Source organism: Gobio gobio, assembly GCF_949357685.1.
Source record: "Gobio gobio genome assembly, chromosome: 25".
Taxonomy (NCBI): domain Eukaryota; kingdom Metazoa; phylum Chordata; class Actinopteri; order Cypriniformes; family Gobionidae; genus Gobio; species Gobio gobio.
The window spans coordinates 18,076,648-18,102,306 of record NC_137121.1 but is presented as its reverse complement, the minus strand read 5'-3'; the positions used below and the strand labels follow the sequence as shown (position 1 = coordinate 18,102,306).

The 25,659-nt window shown below is 36.3% G+C and overlaps 1 protein-coding gene across 1 annotated transcript in view; it reads right to left on the bottom strand.

Annotated features, from left to right (window-relative positions):
• The window catches only part of galnt18a (UDP-N-acetyl-alpha-D-galactosamine:polypeptide N-acetylgalactosaminyltransferase 18a), an 84,746-nt gene that overhangs the window by 25,913 nt on the left and 33,174 nt on the right, over nucleotides 1-25,659 (bottom strand). Inside the window, exons 2-6 of the mRNA XM_079809407.1 lie at nucleotides 10,808-11,000; nucleotides 10,122-10,288; nucleotides 5,972-6,155; nucleotides 3,706-3,903; nucleotides 227-341 (exon numbers count right to left, since the gene is read on the bottom strand). Coding sequence (XP_079665533.1) covers nucleotides 227-341; nucleotides 3,706-3,903; nucleotides 5,972-6,155; nucleotides 10,122-10,288; nucleotides 10,808-11,000 — 857 coding nt within the window. The remainder of the gene's footprint in view (nucleotides 1-226; nucleotides 342-3,705; nucleotides 3,904-5,971; nucleotides 6,156-10,121; nucleotides 10,289-10,807; nucleotides 11,001-25,659) is intronic.

Sequence of the window (25,659 nt, the reverse complement as noted above, 5' to 3'; positions counted from 1 at the left end):
CACACACACACACACACACACACACACACACAGGTCTATCTGTAACCAGAGGCTGCAAACCCCCACATATCCATCTGCCCTCAAAGAACAACCTGTATAAAGTATCTTTTCATCAAATGAAACGGCATTATTCATCGGCATGCGTCTACTTGTCTACTCACACTCCAGACATCCTGTCTCCTGCTGTACTTTCAAAACTCTCGTGGGCAGTCTGAGAAGCTCTTACCCTGATCCCCAGCTCCACGTTTTCCCCTCCATAAACTTCCATCCCTTCATCCAGCAGACCAATCTCCTCAAAATACTCCCTATCCACTACAAAGCAACCAATCAGAGCGGGACTCCTGCAGAGAGAGGAGATGCAAATGGCAACAATTAACTCAAATGACTTATGAAAACATATTTTACTACATCAAGGGTATACAGTCATTCAGAATTGGCTTTGAAAATTGTCCGATCCAATTTCTTGAGTCACCATTTAACATGGAATACAAGTCGTTAAGGCACAATAGGTAAGATTTTTGGATTAAAATATCCAAAAACCATTAGAACAATGTTATATATTTTGTTGACTTGTGTACTGACATTATCCCAAATGTTTCCAAGAATGTTTAAATCTAGAGAAATAAGCTATTTTAACCAGGACATCATACCTGCGTTACCCTCGATTTCGGTTTTATTTTGTAGAAACCATGGAAACACCAAAGACGCTTTACTATATTATGTGTTTTAGAAGACAGGTGAGCAACTGTTTGGATACATTCATGGACAGAAAATTAATCATTATTATATAGCTCAACACTTCACAGTAGGTCTGCATGATTCTGGGAAAAATATGAAAAAAAAAAAAAAAAGCTTATAATTGATATCACGATTCTCTGCAACAATTTTTTTCTCATGAAGTGTAATGTTTATTGCACACATGAACCATGACAACACAAATTGGCAGTACCAAAAATATTTGTTTTGGCACATTTGGAACATTGCACATCACCACAAGCCTGTAAACATAGAGGCTTCAATGAATAAAGAAGAAACACTCTTTAACTGCTTGCCTTTTGTACAATTAACATTCATCTGGCCATTCAAGTAGGTTACCAAAAATAGAAGTTTAATGCACTGCGCTGAATATGGCTCTAAATAGGCTAATTGAAACATCATTCAACATTCTGAGGGTTCAGTGTCTAAAGAAAAGGAGCATCAATTGACCATTGAAGTTCAGTATCAAAAATTTATAATTTATTTTGTATATATATATAGCAGCACATTGTCTTAAAATTGCTGTTTTTTTTAGTAGTTTAATGTTTCTTGAGCCAACTCCACACACCTGTAAATGAAGGCTTCAATGAAAAAAACAAACAAACATTCAGTTGGCCATTCAATTAGGCTCTAAAAATTGTAACATAAATAAGCATAAATAAAACACAAATCTGCCAACTTACTAAGGTGTCCGTAATAGATGTCTGCGTTTTTGGACGACTTTCGGACCTCTTGCCTTGTACGGCTTCATTATATTGCACTTTGTGGTGACGTTTGAGGTGCTGGTAAAGATTTGTGGTTTTACCTTGCGATGCTGCAACAAGGACAAAGCATGCCTTGCAAATCACATCAGACTAACCCTCGTCTTCTTGCTTGAATCCAAAATACTTCCTCACCACCGAATGTGAGCCTTTTTTCGGAACAAGTTCGGTTTGAGACTGAGTGGTTGGCTGATTCTCGTCATTAGGACCTGGGTTTTCATCAATATCCATTTTGTTTATTTCCGAACTACCGCGCTCACTCGACGAGTGAAACACGTGACTAAAAGGTGCTTTGTCATTGGCTGAGGCTTTCAAAATTAAGGCAGAATTGATTTTTTTAATTAATTTTTTTAAATCAGTCATTTAAAAAAAATGTATAGTGAAAAGGGTGAATCGAGATCGCGATTTTATAACGATTTATCGTGCAGGCCTACTTCACAGTCTTATTGTTTAAATTTAGTTTTCTTGATTCACCGCGAGTACCATGTTTTACCATACCTAATTTCGTGTCTCATAGCAGCCGCCAAGCAAACACAGAGTAGCATTAACATAACTTTCAACACACTCAAATAAATCTAATATGATAAAAGAGTGCTGCGTGACCCCACATGCGCATGACCGGAAGCGGTCGTCTGTGGCATAATAAAAGCTCTCTGGAGCCGTGTGTCGCGCTGGTCTCTCATTAGCAATCGCTCCAGCAGCCTCGTTCCGCTCCCACGGCTTTCAGCCCCACCCTGCTTCATACTAAAGTAACGTTAATAAATCTTTAATACATTAACTCATCCATTATTATGATTTCTGCCTGAGTCCCGTCTGGTTCTTTTGAGGTGAAAACAACATCCCACATGATCCCGCAAAATCAGGGCATCATCAAGCTTTGCCTTTGTTAGCGACCTCTGGCGGCGAAAATTACATATTGTGCCTTTAAGAGGGCAAGGAATATATATATATATTTAAAGTACACATTTGTGAGAATAACTTACTATTCATTCGGGAAAACTTCCATATGTGGTTTCGTCTTCTTTGTTTTATTAAGGTAAAAATGCGCATACTGACACTTACTATGGCTTTAATTTCTTATGCTAAATTAATTGTGTATTTTGTAAAAGAAAAAAAAACTGCCTTATTATTTAATTTGGTTTAATTCCTGTTTCTAATAATAGACTAAAAGTCTACTCTCTTCCTATTTTGGATATTGTTTTAAAGTTGTATTATTTCTATATAATATTTTTTGGATTTCGTTTATGCATGTTCTACATTTTCCATACATTTGCATGTTTCCCATTTATCTGTTAATATTTTGTTCATGAGAAATAATTCATACTATTTGAGTATTATTTCATCATGTGTCCCAATCTAAGCCTAGAATATATATACTATTTATTTTCTCCTGAAATTTGCTGTTTTGTCAGATATCATCTCGCAATATGGTGTTACTGTATGGTTACTTCCTAAGTTCGTTTAGATTTCGTACAGTGTTTCCTGCAAGCAGCAACAAACAGTCAGAATGTCCGATTTGCTGTCAAATGATTCCTAAGAACCGGTTCTTTTTAAATGAGTCAGTCAAAAGGGTTCATGAATCAACGGCTGCATCCAAAATTGCATACTTCCTTACTATTTAGTAGGCGAAAAACAGTATAAAAGAGTAAAAAGTACCCGGATGACCTACTTTTTCCAGTGGGATTCTGAAGTGTGCGTATGATGGACACTTTACTATCCCATGAGACCACTGGATAGGATGTATCAATGGCGGCAAAACAACGTAACTGACGCTGGTAAATCACGTGATAAGGGCAACATTGCAAATGTAGTGTGTCCAGATTACATTCATACTACATACATTCATACTATATAGATAGAAGAACATACTTTTCTTACGTAATTACTTGTTCAAAATACAGTAAGTACCAACTCAAGAGAGTATGCAATTTTGGACACAGCCAATGTTGAACTTATGAGTTTGAATCAGACTCACTCAGCCAGTGAATCAGAGCCATTACTGAGTTCACAAATGACTCCTTCACTGAGTCACTGGTTATGACTGCATTGAAATAAACCTGGAACTATTACTCTGATATTCAACAGGTCATATTTTAGGACTTGCATAAGATTATTATTGTTATAGATACTTCAGAACCTGTCTTTGTAGAGCCATTGAGCTAACACGGATTGTATCTTGCTTGAATACCTGATTGGTGCAGTTTGATTCTTCTGTGTCCACCAGGATTTGGGAGGGTTTAGATAGCGACACCAAAGTTCCCAGTCGAACCCTTGAGCTGAGAGGGGATACTCTTCTATATCAAACGTGTCGTATTTGATGTTGTCGAATGATGGCGAGATGACCCGGGTTCTGTCCTCTTTGATTCTGTGAAGGATTGGTTCAGCCCTTAGATCAACAGAAATAGAACATGCTTTAAGTTCATGGGCAGTAGGTTTTGGATGGATCTATCCAATTAGTCTCTTGGAGCTTCAAAATCCCAGAATACAATGTTTAATGCAGCAAACTGCAAGTGAAAGGTTATTTCACACTTGATTATTAAAGCTGATTGTACTTTTCACTCTGGCAGGCAATGACTTTTTAGAACCCATCGATCTAAAACTTAAAATGTCATTGTCGGAGATAATGGTACTTTAAAAGACCATCTCAAAATTTTTGAAGACATGCATTAGTGCTGTGTTTGAACTCGGAAAATAGCCTCAGGCAAGCTAAAAGCTGTACTATCCACTTTGTAAAAACCACACCGAACCCCAGAGAAACTTACAGATGCATCCATGAACTGATGGAACGCAGCATGAATTTCGAGCAGGAATAAGCTGACATCCATAAGATACACTATGGACGCTTTCCAAGCCCTTTAAGAGGTGTTTTTTGACATATTGCACTGAGAATAATTAACAGGTATGAAAGTTGACAGCTGTGCCTAGCACAGTAATTGCAGTAGACAGGCACTTCTGCTCATATTCCTGCCCTCACACCCACAGGGATCTCACATCGCACAGGAAGAACAGCATTTCCATCCACATATACAGTTGGTCTCCATCTACAATTGAACAGTTACACCAGCTTAACGTGATTTGTTAAGCAAATTAAAAATTGGGGGTCAAAAGCGCAATGAGGGTCACAAGTTACAACACTCTATATAAACAATGATCAAAAACAACATTACCCAGAAGGACTATTCAAAAACTCTGAATTCTCAGCATGAAAATGCCAGCACGACTAGATTTTAAATTAAACAATATGAGCTTCTTTGCAGGAATAGTTTTTATTTATTTATTTAGGGGCTAGATTGTTTTTTTTATTAGTTTGAATGCCAAACAGAGAATGGCATGTTCAGAGAATGGCACTGCAAAGCTTTATGAATATTTTAAACTTTCATACTGTTTAGTCATATCAGACATATCAGGTACAAATAAGCTTTAACAGAAAACTGGCCGTGAAAATGAGATTTATTCAGAACCTTTGGACCTCTTTCATGAAACACATGCAAATTGTTTATTGTAAATTGTTCCTAAAGCCATTGTTACATATATTGTCTTGTTCAATTCAATGCGGTTATTTCCATAATAATGGTTTTATGAACAATTCACAGTGATTACGATTTTGTTTAGCCTTTTCTACATTTTCATTCATAACCCACATCCTACTACAAATCTACCTGCCATCATTCGGTATAATAAAAATTAATATGTGCCAACATCATTCAAATATTTACATCTTTGGTCATGTTTTTTTTTCTTTATTAAATCAGGGCTAAATCAGTTTTACTGAACAATTTTGATCACCAGATAAAAATGTTGTACAATATAAGGACATTTTTCAATTTAGCCATAGTACTTTTATTTCATAAGTAGTGATACAATTACGCCTGATCTGTTAAAGCAACACTAGGTAACTTTTGGCGCTCTAGCGATTAATAAACAAAACTGCATGCATCTTGTGGAAGAACATTGTAGCTGGAGCTACTTTTCTCTGTTTATGTCTATGATGAGCTACGCAGATCCTGTGCTACTCCGCAGTGGTGCGACCCAAACCGGACTAAAATAGTATGAATATAAACACTTATTATATGTGTACCGTAGTGATTCAGGATAAGACAAAAACATGGTTTGGAGAATGGATTCATGATGTACTCGCTCAAAATTTAGTCAATTTTGAGCACAAGAAAGTTACATAGTGTTGCTTTAACCAAGATAAAATTGTGTCAATCATATTGCATATTATATATAATTTATATTTATAAAATAAAAAAGTCAATATTAAAATAAACCAAATTAATATAATACAAAAATATAATTTAACATGAAAATTGTTTATGACTTTTATAAAATATAAAATCGCAATCATATTTTGAAGACATCAAAATGTTAGACAGCAAAAGTAAAAAATAAAAAAACACTTTTTAGCATTTTCATGTTCAGTACTGGCAGAAAATGATTCAAGTTTCACTCACCATCCGAGGCCGAACTCCACGTGAGCATCAAACAGGGCCACGATGGGGGCGGTCGCAACTCTCCAGCCACTGACCCGAGAGCGAATCAAGCCCTCCTGTTTCTCATGCCGAACCACTTTAATGAAGTCGGGGCGCTGCTGGTTGGTCTCCTCCACAAACCTCTGCAGGTTTTCCGAAAGTTCAGCTTTGAGTCAATGGAAGGGAGAGAGGGATCAGTTGAAAAACCTGCAATATAAAAACTCATACCTCATACTAAATCATCCTTGTGGCCTGTAAGAAAATTCAGTACTCGCCAGAAATGAAGCGGGGAGACCCTAGTGACATGTGTACCGGACTTTTATTACATTCTAATCAAAATTCGTTTATATAGACTCCCCCCTCGACCTCTCAGGGAATTACGAACATGAACTGAAGCTCTGCAAACATCAGACACTAATATTTGCTAGGGGTCTGTGATATTTGGAGTCTCTACCGCTGTCTGCCGGTGATTACTTCCCTCCCATCTGTCTCCTGCGCTGTTTGTTTTTATTAGAGAGAAAGCCATCATCCTGTCTCACCATGGCAACCAGATGGTGCGACATGGGGCCACTGCCAATCTGCGGGAGAATGAAATGTCCAAACCTCTGCACCTCACGTTAACCGCCCTGCCCCCTCGCTATATCCCACACACGCAGAGTAAAAGGTCACTGTAGCATAACCACTGTGAAGTCATTATTCTGGAAAAACCAAATACTCTAGAGGTGACTGGGAGCAAATAAAAAGCTTTACTTTCTGATGGGCCTGAGATGAACCCACCTCAGTCGTGTACTTTACCACACAACAAACCAGCCGTTATCTTCAGAAAATAATCGTTCTTAAGCCAACAGCCTACAGCAGGGGGTTTGATGCCAGGGAATAAATTCGTTGATCCCCACTTAAATGTATATTTACTAAAATATAAAGGCAGCTAAATATACACATACACATACACACATACACACACACACACACACACACACACACACACACACACACACACACACTTCAAAGTATACAGACCATTTATACTGTGTGTTAAATAATGAGCTTGATTTGTTTTAATTTTTGAAATATTTAAAATATTTAATTGTTTTTACTTTTACTAAGACAGTTATTTACTTTGACAGTTTATTATATAATTCTGCATCATTATGTACTAATAATTTTGTATTAACATTTTTTTTAAATATATATTTTATTTAATATTTTTACTTGTATTACATTGACAGTGTATCTATATAATAATAATAAACTATTGTCTGTAAAATATTTATATTATTAAATTATAATTATCATTAATATCTTTAATATATATATATATATATATTATTTTACTTTTAGGTCACTGTATTGTGTATATTTTATATGATTATACAATATAAAAAATATTATCTCTAAAATATTAATTATTACTGACAATTATCATGCATTATTAATTAGCATATATTTTCTACCACTATTAATGTGAACAGAATTTTTACTTAAAATACAATTTATTTGTATAATAAATTTATCTGCCAAAACAGCTTTACAGAAAATGTGCAAGTAAAAATCAAAAATAGAGAGAAGAAACTCTTCATGTATGTCACAATATGTAACAAGGAGAATCACACATACTGTAAAAATACATTATTTTTCCAGAAGAGAAGCTATGAATTTTTATGTATCCAGACCCATTTTTACTGTATGTGTTTTTATATTGTCCTTGTACTAATGGCAGAATATATATATATATTTTTATTTATTTTATCTTTATTGCCAAGTAATGCATGGATTGAAATAAAGTATATGATGTATTTGCTCAAATGTAAAAATGTATTAATGCATACACACTTAAAAAAACTACAAGGAAAAGTATACCATCTTGGCACCTTTTGGATACAATGATTTTGGCACATTTCACACTATTTAGGACACAGACTATATGTATGTTGGTACACAGCCTTAAGCCGGGTGCACATTGTACGATTTATAATAGTCCTGTTGCTTGTCAGACTGTACGAACATGATCCCTGCTGTAAGCCATGTCACACTGTAGGATCTCAGTTGTCATCAATGTCAGACTGTACAGCAGTCAAGACGCATTAAAATTGAGAAGAAGAGTCGTCCGGAGTTTTACATAATACGTGACACGTTTGGTGAAGGCTTTTTGTCTGGCAAACAAAAACAATCTCTAGCGTTATCGCACTAATTGCGTCAACAGGTTCTGTGCTCCTAATTGGTTTTTGATTTGACGGTTGACTGCAGGACTGTGCCTCAAAACTTCTGACACTGCTAGAATTTTGTTGGAGGTAAAATTTGATCACAAAACTGTTGACAAACATATCAAACTGGTGATCAAAGACTTCAGATTTTGGCCTAGGATCAGAGGAATATTTTCGGATTCACAAAATCTGTTTCAGATGGCCAAATCGTGGCCAAAATCGTACAGTGTAAACCCAGTAGATTTCTCTTTAAAGGCCCACTAAAGTGTCTTGAAACGTGCAGCCTCCACATTTACACTGAAACAGGAAGACAGGGTGGGACATATCGGACAGCTCCTCTCCTTTTTTAAAGTTGCCTTCTCTAACGGTTTCTCCTCCTAATCTCCTCCATATCGCTTTAAAATATAGCATTCTGTGCGGAATTCAAATGGATACGATACATTTTCTGGACTGTGCCGACTCACACATATGATCCGCTCTGTTCTATCGTGTCTCTGGACCGGAGCAGAAAGCTGTGTTCGCTGCAGCGGTTCGTGTGACACTAAAGTGAAACCAGACTTAATTTGCCCCAATAGACAGCATATTTACACTGTCTTAAAGGGTTAGTTCACCCAAAAATGAAAATTCTGTCATTAATTACTTACCCTCATGTCGTTCGACACCCGTAAGACCTCCGTTCATCTTCGGAACAGAAATGAAGATATTTTAGTTGAAATCTGATGGCTCTGAAAGGCCTCCATTGGCACAATAGCACGGTTCACTTTCAAGACCCTTAAAAGGTACTAAAGACGTCGTTACAAAGTCCATCTCACTACAGTGGTTCTAAAATAACTTTATGAATCGGCGATAATAGTTTTTGTGCGCAAAAAAACCCTAAATAACGACTTGCATAGTGATGACGATTTCAAAACAAGGCATCATGAAGCTTCGAAGCGTTATGAATCAGTGAGCCGATTCATGACTCGGATTGCGTGTCAAACCGCCAAACTGCTGAAATTTGGCTATTCAAACTGCTGAATCGACTCGCTGATTCATAACGCTTCAAAGCTTCATGATGCCTTGTTTTGAAATCGTCATCACTATGTAAGTCGTTATTTAGGGTTTTTTTGCGCACAAAAACTATTATCGCCGATTCATAAAGTTATTTTAGAACCACTGTAGTGAGATGGACTTTATAACAACGTCTTTAGTACCTTTTAAGGGTCTTGAAAGTGAACCGTGCCATTGTGCCAATGGAGGCCTTTCAGAGCCATCAGATTTCAACTAAAATATCTTCATTTCTGTTCCGAAGATGAACGGAGGTCTTACGGGTGTCGAACGACATGAGGGTAAGTAATTAATGACAGAATTTTCATTTTTGGGTGAACTAACCCTTTAATCATTCCCAATCCCCGGGATGCTTCAGATTCTAGAGAGCATTTGATTGGACCGAAAATCTGATGAGAAGCTGAAGTGCAGAGTGATGTCATCAAAATCATTGATCCCTACAGACTGTAAGTTTTGAATGCTTATATCTTCTAAATGTGAATTTTGGAGCACACTAGCTTATAGAAAACAGTAAGCCGAACATATTCATACTAAAAGCCAAAAAACTATTTTCATTTCATGGGGACTTTAAATAAAGATTTTGCTTGATTAAACTGGTTGCTTCTAGACCAGAAGGTTTGCGAGAGAAATGTCTCGCTTCTGACTCCAAAGCATAAAACATTTATGTGTGCATACTGCATACTGGATACATGTACATCTGCTGCCCATAATCCCCTAGTCTTATCATGTTACAGACCTCAGATATTCTTTCCACATGAATCAACATTCATATGCATTATTCATCGTAATCTGTCATATAAGAATCAATCCCCACTGAAGGAGTCCCTGTATGCCTCCAGCAAATCAAAGAAAGCAGTGCTGGGGCAGCAACAGGCCCTCACCATTGTTGCTGTTGTCATCGACGAGGATTATCTCCTTGAGCAAGTGGGAGGGCGTCCGATGGATCGCCGAATGAACGGACCGCAGGATGACCGACAGAGCCTCGTTCACAAAGATGAAGATGATGCTGACTTGTGGTGGACTGGAGGGGTATGAAATGTTTCTGCACCTGCAGGAAGGAAAAAAACAGACAATCACACACCTGGAAGATAAGTCTTTCTGAGATTAAATCTCTCACTTTTCCTTGGTTCTGACATTAATCGCACTGGTAACATTTGTGAACAAAATTTAATTTCAGTTTGAAGAGTTTAAAAGGAGATGTTGATGCATTTTAAAAAGAAAGTACAACAAGACTGGTTTGATTGCATATTTGTTCTTGGATTATCAGTCCGTTATCTCTGACAACACTGATATAAAATATCTAAAATAAAATTATAAATGATTCTATTGTTTAACTTCCAATTGGGTTTTATTGACCAGTCTGTGACCAGGAATCTATCTAATTTATTATAAATTTTTTACAAAGAATTTATTCTTTAATTTCCATATCTTAACTTCTTCAAAAGTGATTTCTTTTGTCCACAATGATACAGGAAAATCAATGTTTGTAAAAGAACAAAGGCTGTGTGCATATATGCTAAGAAGAGGCAGAGAGGAAAAGACAGTGAGCAGTGAGTGATTCATTCACCCGTCTGGCCTGAGGTCTGGGATGGCTCTGTCTAGAGAGAGCCTGTCGCTGAGGTAGCCGTTGTAACCGTAGTACTGGAACTTCTTCAGGGCCACCTTGCGGCTCTCTGGGCCGAGGTCATGACCCCAGTGTGCAAAAAGAGAGTTTGAGAGGGACATGTCAGCTGTGTCGTCTCCATCTTTCAATGGTTTCTCTAGAAGTTCAAATGAAAAGAACAGCGTTAGCAGAGTTAGTGTAAGCACAAAGGCTTCTGGGTAAGGGTGGCCATCACCTGAGCTGTCAAAGTCTTTAACATTAACTAATTTTCACTCATGCTGAGTTAGTAAAAACAAATAATGTAGATAATGTCATAAACTATAATAACAACAATAATTTATTTAATAAACAACAAAAGCAATATTATTATTATACATTTTCAATAGTTTATGTTTTAATATTTTAATCATTTTATTATTAGTCACATTAGTAATAGTATTGCTGTTGTTGTTAAATACTAATAATTAAAATAATTAGTATTACTTATAATTCAATTATTTTAATAATTCAATAATAATAATATTTACTAATAATAAGTATTATTATTATTATTATTATTTATACATATTTAAATATTTGTTTTTATATACATATTTAAATTATTATTATTATTTAATAACAACAGTAATAATATTAGTATCAATTATAACAACAAGAATAGAATTAATAATATTTTGCATGTTTAATAATGATAATAATAATAATTATTATTATTATTATTATTATTATTAATGTATAAACATTAACAATGCCATAAAACAATACATTCTAATATAATAAAATATATTACACACACTAATCAATATTAATTTATACAACCAAGCGAAGTTGACCAAAGTGCTGTACAATGAGTGAATAAATAATAACTAATATGAAAAAAATGGCATGTTTTTAAAAAAAGATGATACTAAGGTAACACCATGGATTTTGACCATGTACCACGGTAAATCCATATTTCTTGGACATGTAACATGACAATATCATATACTAGAGTACCTGGGAGTACTATGTATGTATATACTGTACCGTGGTATGTGAATATGGTATAATTTAATACTATGTACGATAACACCATAGGGTTACACTTTATTTTAAAGTGTCATTGTTACAGTAATTATATATTTAAGTACTGAGTAATATTTAGTACATGTATTTACTATAGGGTTAGGGTAGGATTAGGGTTTGGTTTAGGGTTAGTTGCATGTATTATGCATAATTTACTGTTTTACTATGGTAAGTAAGTACATGTAGCATATGTAACACTGTAAAATAAAGTGTTACCCACCATAGTACTTTGCAATGGAAGACAGGCAGTTGCAGATTGGAAACAATTACCACAAAAATTATGATTCCATTACTTCTGTAACTTCCATTCATTATCTTAGCGATCCCTTCAAGGTCTTGAGGACATTTAATCCTTCTTGCAAAAACTCTCCATCAAGCTGCATAGGCAGCAAATATCTATCTTCCACTACATCAAATTCAAATACTAAGGGAATGTGGTCATATTGTAGAACTATGAATGCTGAGTATGCAGGCAGAACAGAGAGAAAGTGCCCTGGCAATGCTCAAAGAATGATGAAAGGCCAATGCAGGTAATTAAAGGATGCTAATTAACATCAGAGGTTATTTAATTACAGCCACTGCAAAGAGCTGGTCCGGGGAGAATTCATCTTTGCCAATGCAGACACTGACAGTTTGAAACCAGCAGAAGAGCTGCTTTCACTATGAATGCCTTATAAGGGGCAGTCCATTTTAGGCTGCCATTCCTTTACATTTACATCCGAAAATGCTAATCTTTATGCTTTTTTTATTTATTTCTAGCTTACTTTGTGATCATTATCTTTTCAAATTACTTCCAAACAGCAACAGCGATCTCAACATAAGACCGTGACTCGAATGAGTAAAATAGAAGGCTAGGCATGCGGAGAGAGTCTCGTTTACAGTAAAATAGAGCTTAGCCTCATTCCAGCTCTATTCAGCATAAAAGCCTACATTCAAATAGAGCCAATAGAAAACAGGCCACAACGTTTTACTGGCTGGGAATCAAACTGCAAGATTAATAACAGTATTTATAGTCCAAAAAGCCTCAATTATTGCATTTAGAAGTTCAGTTCACCATGTAATTCAGGTAGTCTCAACATGACCACACTGATATACAGAGTAAATACTCTTAATAGGTGTCCTCTGTCGTTTTTTGCGCTCGAAATGACTTTAGATTCAGACTATAATCTAAGCAGTTGCAATGTTGTTTTGTATCATGTTAAGAAAAGAGGAGAGAGTCGAACAGAGACTGAACTAGAAAGAACTGCAGAACAAATCAGTAAAAGTAGGTTGAAGAAGGATCTTCTTCCCTTCATCTAAAGTTTGCTGATAGCACCTACGGCGATATTTATTTTCAGCCGTCTCTTCTGGACAGCAGTAGGTATGTAGCTCTGTTAATTAATAATTAAATTACATACAAAAGTGCTAAGCAACAAGCTAACTCAAGTTAGACTAAACATGCATAACTTGGCCATTAATTTTCTTTAAATCGCCGTCTTTCTGGCATTTTGTTCTGTGTGGAATAAACACAGGTGAAAAAAATATTTTTGCAAAAATAAAATTTAATGTATAGGTTCCACTAGGCTAATTACCTATTATTCTACACTAGATTTCAATAGCCCTATCCCAACTGATAAAAAGCCCCTCTAGTTGCCTTTATATTATAATTAATCAAATAAATACATATTTATTCATCCTCATGCACTGTGCACTCAGTAATGCAATAATATAAACATATATAGTAAATATATAATACAAAAATAATTATAAAACGGTAACACTTTACCATAAGGTTCATTAGTTAACTACATTAGTTAACATGAACTAAATAATTAATTTTTTTAATGTTAATTTCAACATTTACTAATACTTTATTAAAATCGTGTTAACATTAGTGCACTGTGAACTAACATGAACAAACCATGAACAGCTGTATTTTCATTAACTAACGTTAACAAAGATTAACTAATGCTGAATCGAGGTGTTGTTCATGGTTACTTCATGTTAACTAATACAACCTTTTTGTAAAGTGTATAAAACATATAAACAATAATCCTTCAAATTAACAGCATTTAAAAGACATTCATAGCTTTGCACCACAACCTCCTGCAGTGGCAAAACTATGTTTTTTAATGCAATAACCATATTCATACTTCTTTGTAAATCTGTAAAGCAGTATGAAATAAATTATTAATAACATTATGCAATTTTTCGCACTTTTTTGACACCATATCAGCAGCAATAGCTATATTCATGGAAAAATCAACAGTATTTCAATTATTTAAAAAAACCAATTGATAACAATATAATGTATCCCCTTTTATATACATATTTTATATTTTAAATAAATACTTATTTTTCCTATCACGCAATTTGCACCCATGCAGCAATAATATAAAACATATAGAAAATAAATATAGAAGACATTCAACCTCATGCAGTGGCAAACATGCTATTGTTTTAATGTAATGACAGATTTACAATGTATAGTTTGAAAATGGTTAAGGCAGTATGAAATAAATTACTAATACAAATTTTAATTCTTGCCAAAGAAGTACAAGCCAATTGAGCTAATTAAAATTAAGTCCACAAAAAGTACAAGCTCATTTTACAAGGTTGTTTGAAATCGATTATTATAATCCTTATCCTCTGTGTTTAGTAAAGTTGCTGAGACAAACCCCTGCACTACACAGCATGTACGTTCTACTTATAGCCCTGATTTGAACTAGATTGAGTTCTCACTGCTAAGTAATTACTTTTTCATCCCTTTAGCTCGAAGTACTGAAGCTACCAACAAAATAAAGAAACCCTGCAAGCTACAGATTTAATATTTAAAAAAAGAGTAAAGCAGAAGTAAGTAATATTTCCATTAAAATTATCTCTTTACCACCAAAACCTAGCTTTTGTTTTATCTGTGGAACACAAGATACATTTTTGAAAGCTAATATTTTCAATATAATGACAAACAATGAGGACTGGGACTGTAAAGCTCAAAAAAAAAAAAAAAGCACCATTAAAGATTCATAACAGTGGTGCACCATATTCCAAGTCTTCCAAAGTCATACGATAGCTTTGAGAGAATACATTATCCAATTTTTTTCCATTTGTGTTTCACAGAAGAAAGAAAGTCATACAGGTTTTGAATGAACTATTCCTTTAAAACACAGCTAGAAGAAAAGATTCATGTTGTGAGAGAAATATAGTAGGACGGATCCAATCCAAAACAAAGTTGTTTCTCCTTTTAAAATGTGAAAGCCTTGGGAGGGTTGCGTCACATCGGACGGCTAGCATTTCTGACCTCGCCTGTGGCATGCCATCTGCCTGTCACAGTGCCAGCTCTATGGAGCGAATGTAAAACAAGACACCCAGCATGTCACCCAAACTATTGAAGAGCACATGTAAAACAGCCTGCAAATGCAAAAACATCATGTCGTTCTGACATTTCGGAAAATCTCTTTGCCACAGATGTAGGGTTCATGTGAGCGCGTGTCACCTGTGGTTTGTGTGCATCTGTATTTTTCAAGAGGACTGAAGACGACTGACTCACAGACCCAAGATGACGTTGAAACCCAAAATATGAGAGCACTCACATGACCCTAATGAGCTACATAGCTGACCTAATGTTTTGCTGTCAAATGCATCTCTACAGACCGATGAGACAACACAGCAGGCCAACAAAGCTCTGCTTCCCAGAAAAATATAAAGCCTGTAATAAAGCAATGTAATACGCAAATCACTGGAAAAAACAATATATGGGTGTTTCTTCAACTACAGACACTTTTATTCCCAGGGTTTGGTTTTTATTAAAACTAACAGATTTTAACTTGAAAGTCACATTAAGGTCCCTATTATACACCCGGCGCAATGCGCCACCATGCGCGACTAGGGTGGCCATTTCCATAACGCCAAAAAGGAGGACACTTTGCGGAATTTAGTGAGGCAAGAATAATTGCATAGGACTCTGGTGTACTCACAATTAGTACAATACAATTTTGTCCATCATATCGATGGTATCATGATACAGTGATTCTGCAATAGCCTACTCTATTCATTGCCAGACAATTTGATCTACGATATCTTGATGTTGACCTATAACAGAAGAGGCAAAAAAGTGTTTGTTCACAGTTTTTGTATTTATTCAAGACATTGTGAAGCCGGTTTCAAAAACTGACCACTGAGATGAACATGCAAAGTGCACATAAAACATAACATTTCTGGACTTCTGGGAATAACAGAAATACATAAATAATCAAATAATGGATACGAAAAATAAATAAATACACATACCCTCTGCAGCAGCTGTTTGTTATCTGAAATGTGTATTTATTTTTCGCATTTATTATTTATGCATTTCTGTTATTTAGTCCAGAAGTCCAGAAATGTAATGTTTTCTGGCACTGTGCCAGATTATTTGGTTATGTATTTCTGTATGACTGGTGATGCTTGACTGCATGATTATGATAGACTTTACAGAGCTCTGCAGTGGAGATTTTGTCATCCTGAGGTGATGTTGCTTCTCGGAAAAATGACCTAAGGGAAGACGTAGACTAGCCTACTTGCGGCTCGTCGGTTACTTTTATGTTTTTCCGTGCTGGCATGTCGGTCAATGGCGGCTTTCCCTTGACTACTATCGTCCACTTCACAGCGACACAGTGTGCTTTTTGTTATAAATTTGTGCTCTTTTGTCCATTCAGGATTAAATGAGTTCTGAGCGTCCGACATCCTATTTAACATTATGAGATGATGCCAGCACATCGTGGATGCTTGTTTACGTTTTTAACCAATGATATATCAGATATTTATTTGACACCAATAAATACTTTCAGCCAATCATCTGTTTGACCAGAGATCTTAAGGCATTAGATGCTATGCTCCTGCGTCCCAATAAAGATTCTAGAGCGGGGTTTTATAGGCCGATTCAGTGCAACTCCGAAAAGGAGGACAAATGAGTGACCGGCTTGAGGCTGCGCCGGACAGGGAGCTTAAAATCCGGACTGTCCAGCCAAAATTCGGACGTATGGCCACCCTATGCGTGACGCAATTGTTTTTTGCTAGTTTCAGCCCAACGCAGTTATCATTTTCATGTCCAGCACCACGTTGTTTAAATAGCAAATGCATTCGCGCCGATCTGTTTGCCCATGGGCGTGCTGGTCTGAAAACGATGTGTGTTCAGGCGCATTGTTGAAGTGTTGCTATTTTTAGAAAACTGAAAACGACTGCGGCAGTATTTTTTGTGTTATTTAAAGTTAGTGTAGGGGAGCGCAGGGCACAACATGACGCGGGGTTAGTTGTAACACGCATGTTTTAACCCTTTCCACACATGCCAGAATGACGAAACTTAGTGTATTTACTAGTTGCCATATCAACATTATTTAGAGAAAAAAATAGCGCCAAAATTAAAAAAATCTCGGGAAGATATTACTGAACATTTATTTAACCAAAGCAAAAGTACATTTCTTACTTAAGTTTAGTTTTCATCTCTGTTTTTTGTGTTTATTTAAAATAAGACAAATCCGATATTATTGTAATCTTATATGTTATTTATCAGTTGAGATTGTTCTTTAATGTTGATCTAACCAGCAGAAGACACAAGCCACGGTTTAAATCCCAGTTATGCAGGTGGGGCAGGTTGTAACACTGCGTTACAATGAGCCCCTATTAGAAATATGTCATTATATTCTATACTTTCATGAATTATTTTGAGAAACCATGAGAAAACGGTGAATAATGACTGAGAGTCAATGTTTAGAAATTATTCATTATTATTATGTTTTTAACTATGCTGTATTTAGCAATGTGTTTATTGTCAAACTCAAAAATGAGTATATTTTGAATGATTAAAAAAATGCCATTATTTTATTTTAAAAAGTAAAAAATTGTATTTTGTTGACAAAATATTTTAGTATGTCTATTTTTTTGATTATATCAGATAACATTTGAAGCTGTCATTTGGTCATGTTACATTGTGCCCCTCACATGTTACAATGTAACCCACCTATGGGGCATGTTTTCACATTTCACTTCCATTCTTTCGGGGTCAATCAAGAAAAAAGTATACACTGTATTAATGAAACAAAACCACATAATTGTACTAGATGTGTGCAATTAATGTGGGAAAAAATAAATACTCTGTCTGAACCCCAAGTGGATGTACACAAACTGAGAAAGTCAAAAACCGTTAGGTTGTGCCCCGCTCTCCCCTACTTGCTAGGCGAGGAGACAAAAGTCAAGTGTAAATGAATGCATGCTTGAGATGAGTACAAAATATATCTAAAATTAATATAAATGATATCTAAAATAAATGTAATAATTCTTCAAAAATAGCTGAAATAAAAGAAAACAAATATTAGATGATAACTAAAATGAGAAATGTTGCCTTGAAATAAAATACATGGAAGTACAGTACTAAAAGTACTTAAACTGAAATAAAAATAGATGAAAGCTAAATAGAAATATAAATAAACTGAAATAAAAATAGATGAAAGCTAAATAGAAATATAAAAAAACTAAAAAGGCAAAAGCCCAAAATTGACAAAAAATTACTACAACTTTAAAGTCCCCCCGCAGCCAATAATATTTTATAAATGTATTATTTTATTAAATGATACACAAGAGGGACAAGTGAAAATATTGGTTTAATTCAGACATGGTTAAACCAGAAACTGATTCAGAAGAGTGAATTATACAGGCTCATCTACAAGTCGATGTATCAGAATGGTAATGCGTTTTATGTATCGCTCTCTACAACGTCGGACACATAATATAATTAATATGATTAGCCTTTGGCTTGAATACGTTATCAAGCAGCTAATAGTGTGTTGCTAATGTTACACAAACCATGTTCCTCTTCGCCATCTCAGTCTGCCTTCTAAAAATCATAGAACATCAGTGGAGAAAGGGATATAGTTCATAATAACATTGTAATATACATCATATACATCAAATTCCCTCACTATATTGCTAAAAGTACACGATTCTTTAAAGGGGCTATATGCAACTTTTTCCCCAAAATAAACGTAACAATAGCCTTTTTATTTTACCATTTATGACTCAAACATCTCCTGATGAGCATACTGACACCTTGTCCGCTCACAGTGGGTGCACCTATAAGCCTGTATCCTATTTTTCCTATTTTCTGGCGGGTCGTCTTTTCCCGCGCTGTCTGCGGATGTGACGTCACCACCGCTGCGAGAGCGAGCAGAAAATGAGAGCAGTTCTGTTTTTTGGCCACAGGTGTCAGTCGCGAGTTTAAATTTCAGAAAAACGCATATAGCCCCTTTAAAGAGGCAACAATTGTTTTAAAGCTATGACGTCATTAACTTGTTGGCCTGATCTGCTGCTGTAAGAAAAGAAATGCTTGACTAAGAGGTAACAGAATACTCTACTTGATTAAACCAGCCAGTAGTGCACAGCTCTAAGTGAGGTGAGCACAAGCAGAAACACAACAACGATTTGTTCACATTGCTTAAAAAGTTTTTTTAACACGTAAATGATGCCATTCTACATACATAATCCACTGCCTTGATAATTGAATGCAGCAATTTAGACCATCGGACAATGTAAACAGCTCTAAACGCACTTCTGTTTATCGTCTATAGCACCAAAGAGCAATCTTAATCCAAATATCTCTTTTATTTCAACACATCTGAAAGCCTCTCTTGTTGTTTTGCACATATCTCAGGGCCGGATCGTCTCTCTGCAAACTAAAAGCGTTATTATACATTCTGGCCAGTCAAGAGCTGCTAGAAAAGCTTCACATTACAGAACAAAATGACCAGATGCCCAAAGCCATTTCCACAGACTGTACATGGAAGCATCTGTAACCATGACAGATAGTGCTGTGAATAGCTTCTAAAATGCTCAATCAATTCTGGTATTACTCGTTGCATAAGATGTCTTTTAGGCAGCATTCTTGGATATATAATTCCATACAGATACATCGTAATATTTTGCAAAGCCTTAAGCCTTCTTTATGCTTGTTCGAGCCTCCGTTGACTGCGTGCGCTAATCTCCAAACGGACAAGGCGTTTTTATACATGGCGTGCAATGTTTTAAACAGGGGGCGACTCTGCGTAATTGTTCTCTAAACCAGTGTTTCCCAACCTTTTTTCAGTCATGGCACCCTTTGAAAATGTTCTCCATTTTGTGGCACCCCCTCGCATACGTTACGCTAGGGGTGTAACGGTACAGTTTGCTCACGGTTCGGTTTGTATCACGGTTTTAGGTTCACGGTTTCGGCACGGTTCAGTATTTGCTTTGTTCAGGGAAAAAAGGACTACTGTCAAATAAAAATAAAGAAAATAATAAGACCAAATAATTTAAATACAAGCAGCAGCACAAATAAATATATTGAGCAAAGATACTAATAAAATAAACTATGCTTTTCAGGTTTTTCAGGTACGTCTAACATTAGTTTTCAGGTACAGAAAATGATCAAATGTAAAATAACATTGCATATTTGACTGTATAAATTAAAGATTAATCCTATTAAACTTACAAAAGCTATTCAATCAAGAGCAGTGAGTGATGTCCTTGTCTTTTGTTGTTTGACATTAAACAGACAGCAGTAAAGGCTACTGCCCCTTTAAGACCTAATGCTCGGATATGCGTCGTCTTTCTCGACTATTAAGTTTACTTAAGGCATATACAGACTATGTCTGCTAGAATACTCATCAAGATGGACATGTTGACATACTTTTTGTGTGAGTTTGTCCGTTCAAGAGCGAGACTTGAAAGAGAACTCTATATTTGCGCGCTGTGAGACGTGTGCGCGCTTTCGGATGAGTGCACAGAGACAAATTTTCTCACAGCACGCGCGACTTCTCATTCGCGTCTTCTGGGACTTCACCCGGGTGATGACGGCGAAAATGACTGGTCATATTCAAACATATGGCAGCACTCGCATGCATTGAACAAAGTTTACAAAGAGAGAATTATTTGAAAAATGTGAAGAAAAAAAAATTATTTGAAGGACTTTCTGCTTTGAAACAATGTGTATTGTGAAAAGCGCTATACAAACAAATACATTTGAATTGAATTGACTTTTACGGCACCCCGGTTGGGAAACACTGCTCTAAACCATCAGGAAGCAGCAGTGAGAAGTAAGATACACACCTGACAACAAGGCCATAACCATGTGTTGAACATTGAGGGGACCAATGTTTTTTTTTTTAAAGGGAGGGGGTTCTTTTAAGTTAAAGACATTAAATAATTAAAGGGGGATTACTTGTGAAGTAATCCATTTAAACATTCACTCTTGTTTGTATGTCTAATATGTCCAAAAAAAAACTGAAACAAGCTTTGTGTCATCACATTCATGAATGACATCATCTATTAAACTATAGAATATTTTCAATTCAAAATGGTGAAATTACATTAAATAAGTTGAGTAGTTAGTGTGGGTCATTAAACATCCATCGTAAAACAGTTGGCAAATATTAAATGTTTAGCTATTTATATCTTGTCACAAACTAAAAGTGTTGCGTTGGAATTCATACTCATCTTCAGTGAACATTAAGCCCCGCCTTCTTTGAACTGAATTTTGACAATGACTAGCCTAAAATTATAACTTCATTACTGTCTGTCATCCTAACAACAAACAGAGTGGTGCGTAATGGAGAGAAGCATTAAGAAATATCATACTGTATATTGGGGGAGACAATTTGGCCATTTCCAATTAATGGGGGGGACTTGTCCCCCTCAATGCCTGGTTGTTTACGGCCCTGCGTGACAATGTTTGATTTTTATTATGCTTCACCAAACCCATGCTACAAAAGAACCAAAGAATCGTGTAAAATTCAGTAAACTTTGAGATTACTTGTGACATAACAAAATATATGGATATGAGAACATATGTATAAAACTAAATTAAACAACAATTTCTTAATTTTTTTCTAATTTCATTAAACATTATTTAATTTCATGAACATTTTTACTAAACATGAACGTTTATTTTTCAATAAAAAATTTTTTTTTCCAATTATTTCTGCTATTCTAGGCTCATTTTGTAAATGTAAGCAATTAATTTGGACAAGCGCAAACTTGGTGCCTGTGAGTGACCAATCTGCTCGGCCAGAATCGCCTCAAAGTTATAAACGTTTTGTATATTTATATTACTTTTGTATTATAATTGTACTTTTTTATATTACTTCCATTTCATGTCGGTATACATATATTTTTATAGATTCAAAAGTTTGGAGTAAGTAAAATGTTACATTACCCCAGTTTTCAGTGTCACGTGACATAATCCTTCAGAAATGAAAAAGTAAAATAAAATGATATATAAATAGATATCTTATAACTATACATTGACAATAAAAAGCTTGACTTGATTTTTTTTTTCAGCTCAGGTCAATGTAGTCATATATAACCATTGCATGAAGCAACATTAAATTGACAAAATCTAAAGATAGATTGATCTCACCATCAAGTCCATTATGTAAATAACTGGCTTAAAACCTGTTTTTTGTGAAAATACTAACGCGTCACAATAACGTCACAATACTTAAGGCTTTTGCACAGTACTCTATATATGCAGATTTCTGTGCTATCAAATACGTTCATGCCACTTTGCGTTTCCTGGATCGCATAGACCTTGTTATCTGTCTTCCTTCCTTTTCATTACACAGTTTTCAAAGTAGACTAATTACACCGATATGGGTCAGACCGACCTTATTCCCCTCAAAGCGATTATATTAAGTGCATATTGCAGATGAAAGACATCAGAAGTTAGCGAGCACTCGGCTAAATTCATGTTTCCAATTTATAATTACTTCTGCCTTTTCCAAAACAGTGATTTTAAATTTCACAATATATTAGCCTACTGTTTTACTGTATTTTTGATCAGTAAATGCTGCCTTGGTGAATACTTCTTCAAAAACATTTTAAAAAATCTTACTGCCCCTGAACTTTTGTGACGTAGTGTCAGAGGACTAGAGAGAAAAAAGGAAGAAAAACAGAGGGGAAAATAAAGTTTGGCCTTTAAAACCCAGATATTTATATCCCTCTTCCCTGATCATTAATGCTAGACCATAACTGCCCAGCAGCATTTTTATATATACATTTTTCTGAGTATAGGACATGAATCCCTTGAAAGTACGATGGCTACAGGGATAATGTCCCAACCACCGTCAAACAATATTGTGACCTGAGACAGGGCAACCCAAGGCTACAGAATGGAGAAACAGAAGGTACGTGTCCTGACAGTTTAAACGCTCCATCTGCACACATTCGCCTTCCCCTCCATCACACTCTGAGCAGCTTATGGAACAGGACAGCTTGCTGGCAAACCCAGGAAATATATTTTATTCAATTTCTTTGAGAGTTTTTGCAGCCCTCCGGGGATGGTGGCACAGAGAGCAAGTGAGGCTGGATTCGATGACCTGGCTCAGCCTGGAGCCAGAGCCGGTCCTGAGGAGAGCGAGGCGGAACGTGATCCGCGGTCCAGGCCGGCCATCTGTCTGACCACAAGAGAGGCAGAAAATGGGCCACCATTGAGTACCTTGATCAGAGGAGACGGATGCAGAGAGGCAAGACATTCTGAGGGGGCAATTGCATTGCTAACTTATTTCAAGATGAGATTCAATTAAAATACAGCATAAATGCAATCAAATTATTGGCCTTTGTATTAAACAGTGCTAAACAAAACAAAAATCTTTCAATATTTCATTCATTAAAGGGCATATTGCAGGTTAAAAAATTATAAATGAATATATAACCTTGTATGAAAATACCATATGAAAAGGTTTAAAATGTTTTAAAAAGACATAAGAGCACAAATTTAGTAGATAAAGAGGCCGTTTCGTTGGCCGCTTGTAAAAACGTGTTTTTTTTTTCAACATCGCGTCATATTACGTCACGAGAGGGAGTTGCTTGCCGAGCTCTGCGTTCGCTCAGTGCAGAATAGGTTGGTATTCAGTTGGAGTCAGTGTATTTTCGGTAGATTTTCTATTCCAATGTATCATTGTCATGGTAATTTATTGTGTCCAGCCTGTCAGGACATCGAGTCCACAGGTTTCCTATTAAAAAGAAAAGTTGAGGAAACCTGGAAACCTGCATGGTGGCGTTTTGTGCAGTGAAGAGACGGGACTTCACTTCTGCATCTGCTTCGAAACACGCGGTGGTGTGTGTAGGTGTAGCTTTCACTTTAGACCGGAGGATTATCATCGCAGCAATATGTGTTTTAAATCTGGTAATACTCATGTAAAGGATGATATTAAATGAATAAACATCCACACTTGATGCTTCTTTGCCGTTGTTTTTATGTGAATCAATTTGGACATTGATGAATACACAGTATGTACATTAAAACAAATGCATACAGTCTCACACTTTTCAAAAAATGTGGAATTATGTGCTGGTAATGTAAATATTTGATTCATGCCGTATGTACATTCAAGTTCACTCAAATACTCATAACGTCATACATCCACAATCTCACACTATCTGTGAATCGACACAAAATAAACCTATAACACAGAATTAATGAATAAAGGATAACATGAAACGCATACAATAACACTATACTGTCTGTGGTTCGGTCGTCGGCATGACGGTCACGGATCCGTCAGAGATTCAGCTCGTAGAAACACTACAGTGTGTAGTGTTTCTACGAGCTGAATCTCTGACGGAGAATAATTTGATTGCATTTATGCTGTATTTTAATTGAATCTCATCTTGAAATAAGTTAGCAATGCAATTGCCCCCTCAGAATGTCTTGCCTCTCTGCATCCGTCTCCGCTGCGTGGCATGTCCGTTTTTATTTCGGCTCTCATGTTAACAGGTTAGAGCTTGCACACTGCCTGCGTGACACGAGTGTTTTTGAGCTAATCTGAAGGCCACACAAAGTTTGGAGGTCTGTAGCTATTGACTCTGCAGAAAGTTGGCAACTTCTGCGCACTGTGCACCTCAGCATGTGCTGACCCCGCTCTGTGATTTTACGTGGCCTACCACTTCCTGGCTGAGTTGCTGTTAGGGATGGGGATTTTTGTCAATTTCTCATTTCGATCATCTATAGGTCTCAAAAAACAAGTACTCGAGTACTCAGGGACGGGGCTTGTGCGGGGGGCAGGGCGTCTCCGTCATGGAGATATTCAACTATTTTTAAGACGGTTACGAAAATGTATGTTGACAAATAAAAACATGACATGTCTATGAAAACATGAACGTATGAGTAGAAAAAAAAAAAAAATTAAAATAAACATCTGAAAAATAACCGTCTCAAATAACCCAGTCAATAATATTGCGCATTGTATGAGCTGTAACTGTGAATACACCACCCTCCAGAGCTTTGCTAGCGGGTTAATAAACTCAACCAAACGCATCCTATATTAGATTAATCAGATATGTATCCATTACAACTTACATCAGAACGGCGCAAATGTTCAGTGAACTTGGCCGTGCTAGTTTTTTCAGGCTATGGTTTGAAAGGGAAACGTCTCAGGTTCCTTGCGTAACCTATGTTCTCTGAGTAGGGAACGAGACGCTGCGTCACTTTAAATGACGTAATGGGACGCCCTCTGGGTGTGCCGATTGTCTGAAGCCCTTATAGAATCACGCCAATTGATTGGCTGATGGCGCGCACCTCGCCCCACCCGACGTAGTCACCTATATTAGCGCGCGCACGCCATCTGCTCCTCAGATTTCTCTGCCGAAAAAGAAGGCCTGTCGGCAGCACGAGGAGCTTGGCAGTGTACGCAGCGCCTCGTTCCCTACTCAGAGAACATAGGTTACGCAAGTAACCTGAGACGTTCTCTTTCATAGGTTCACTCGAC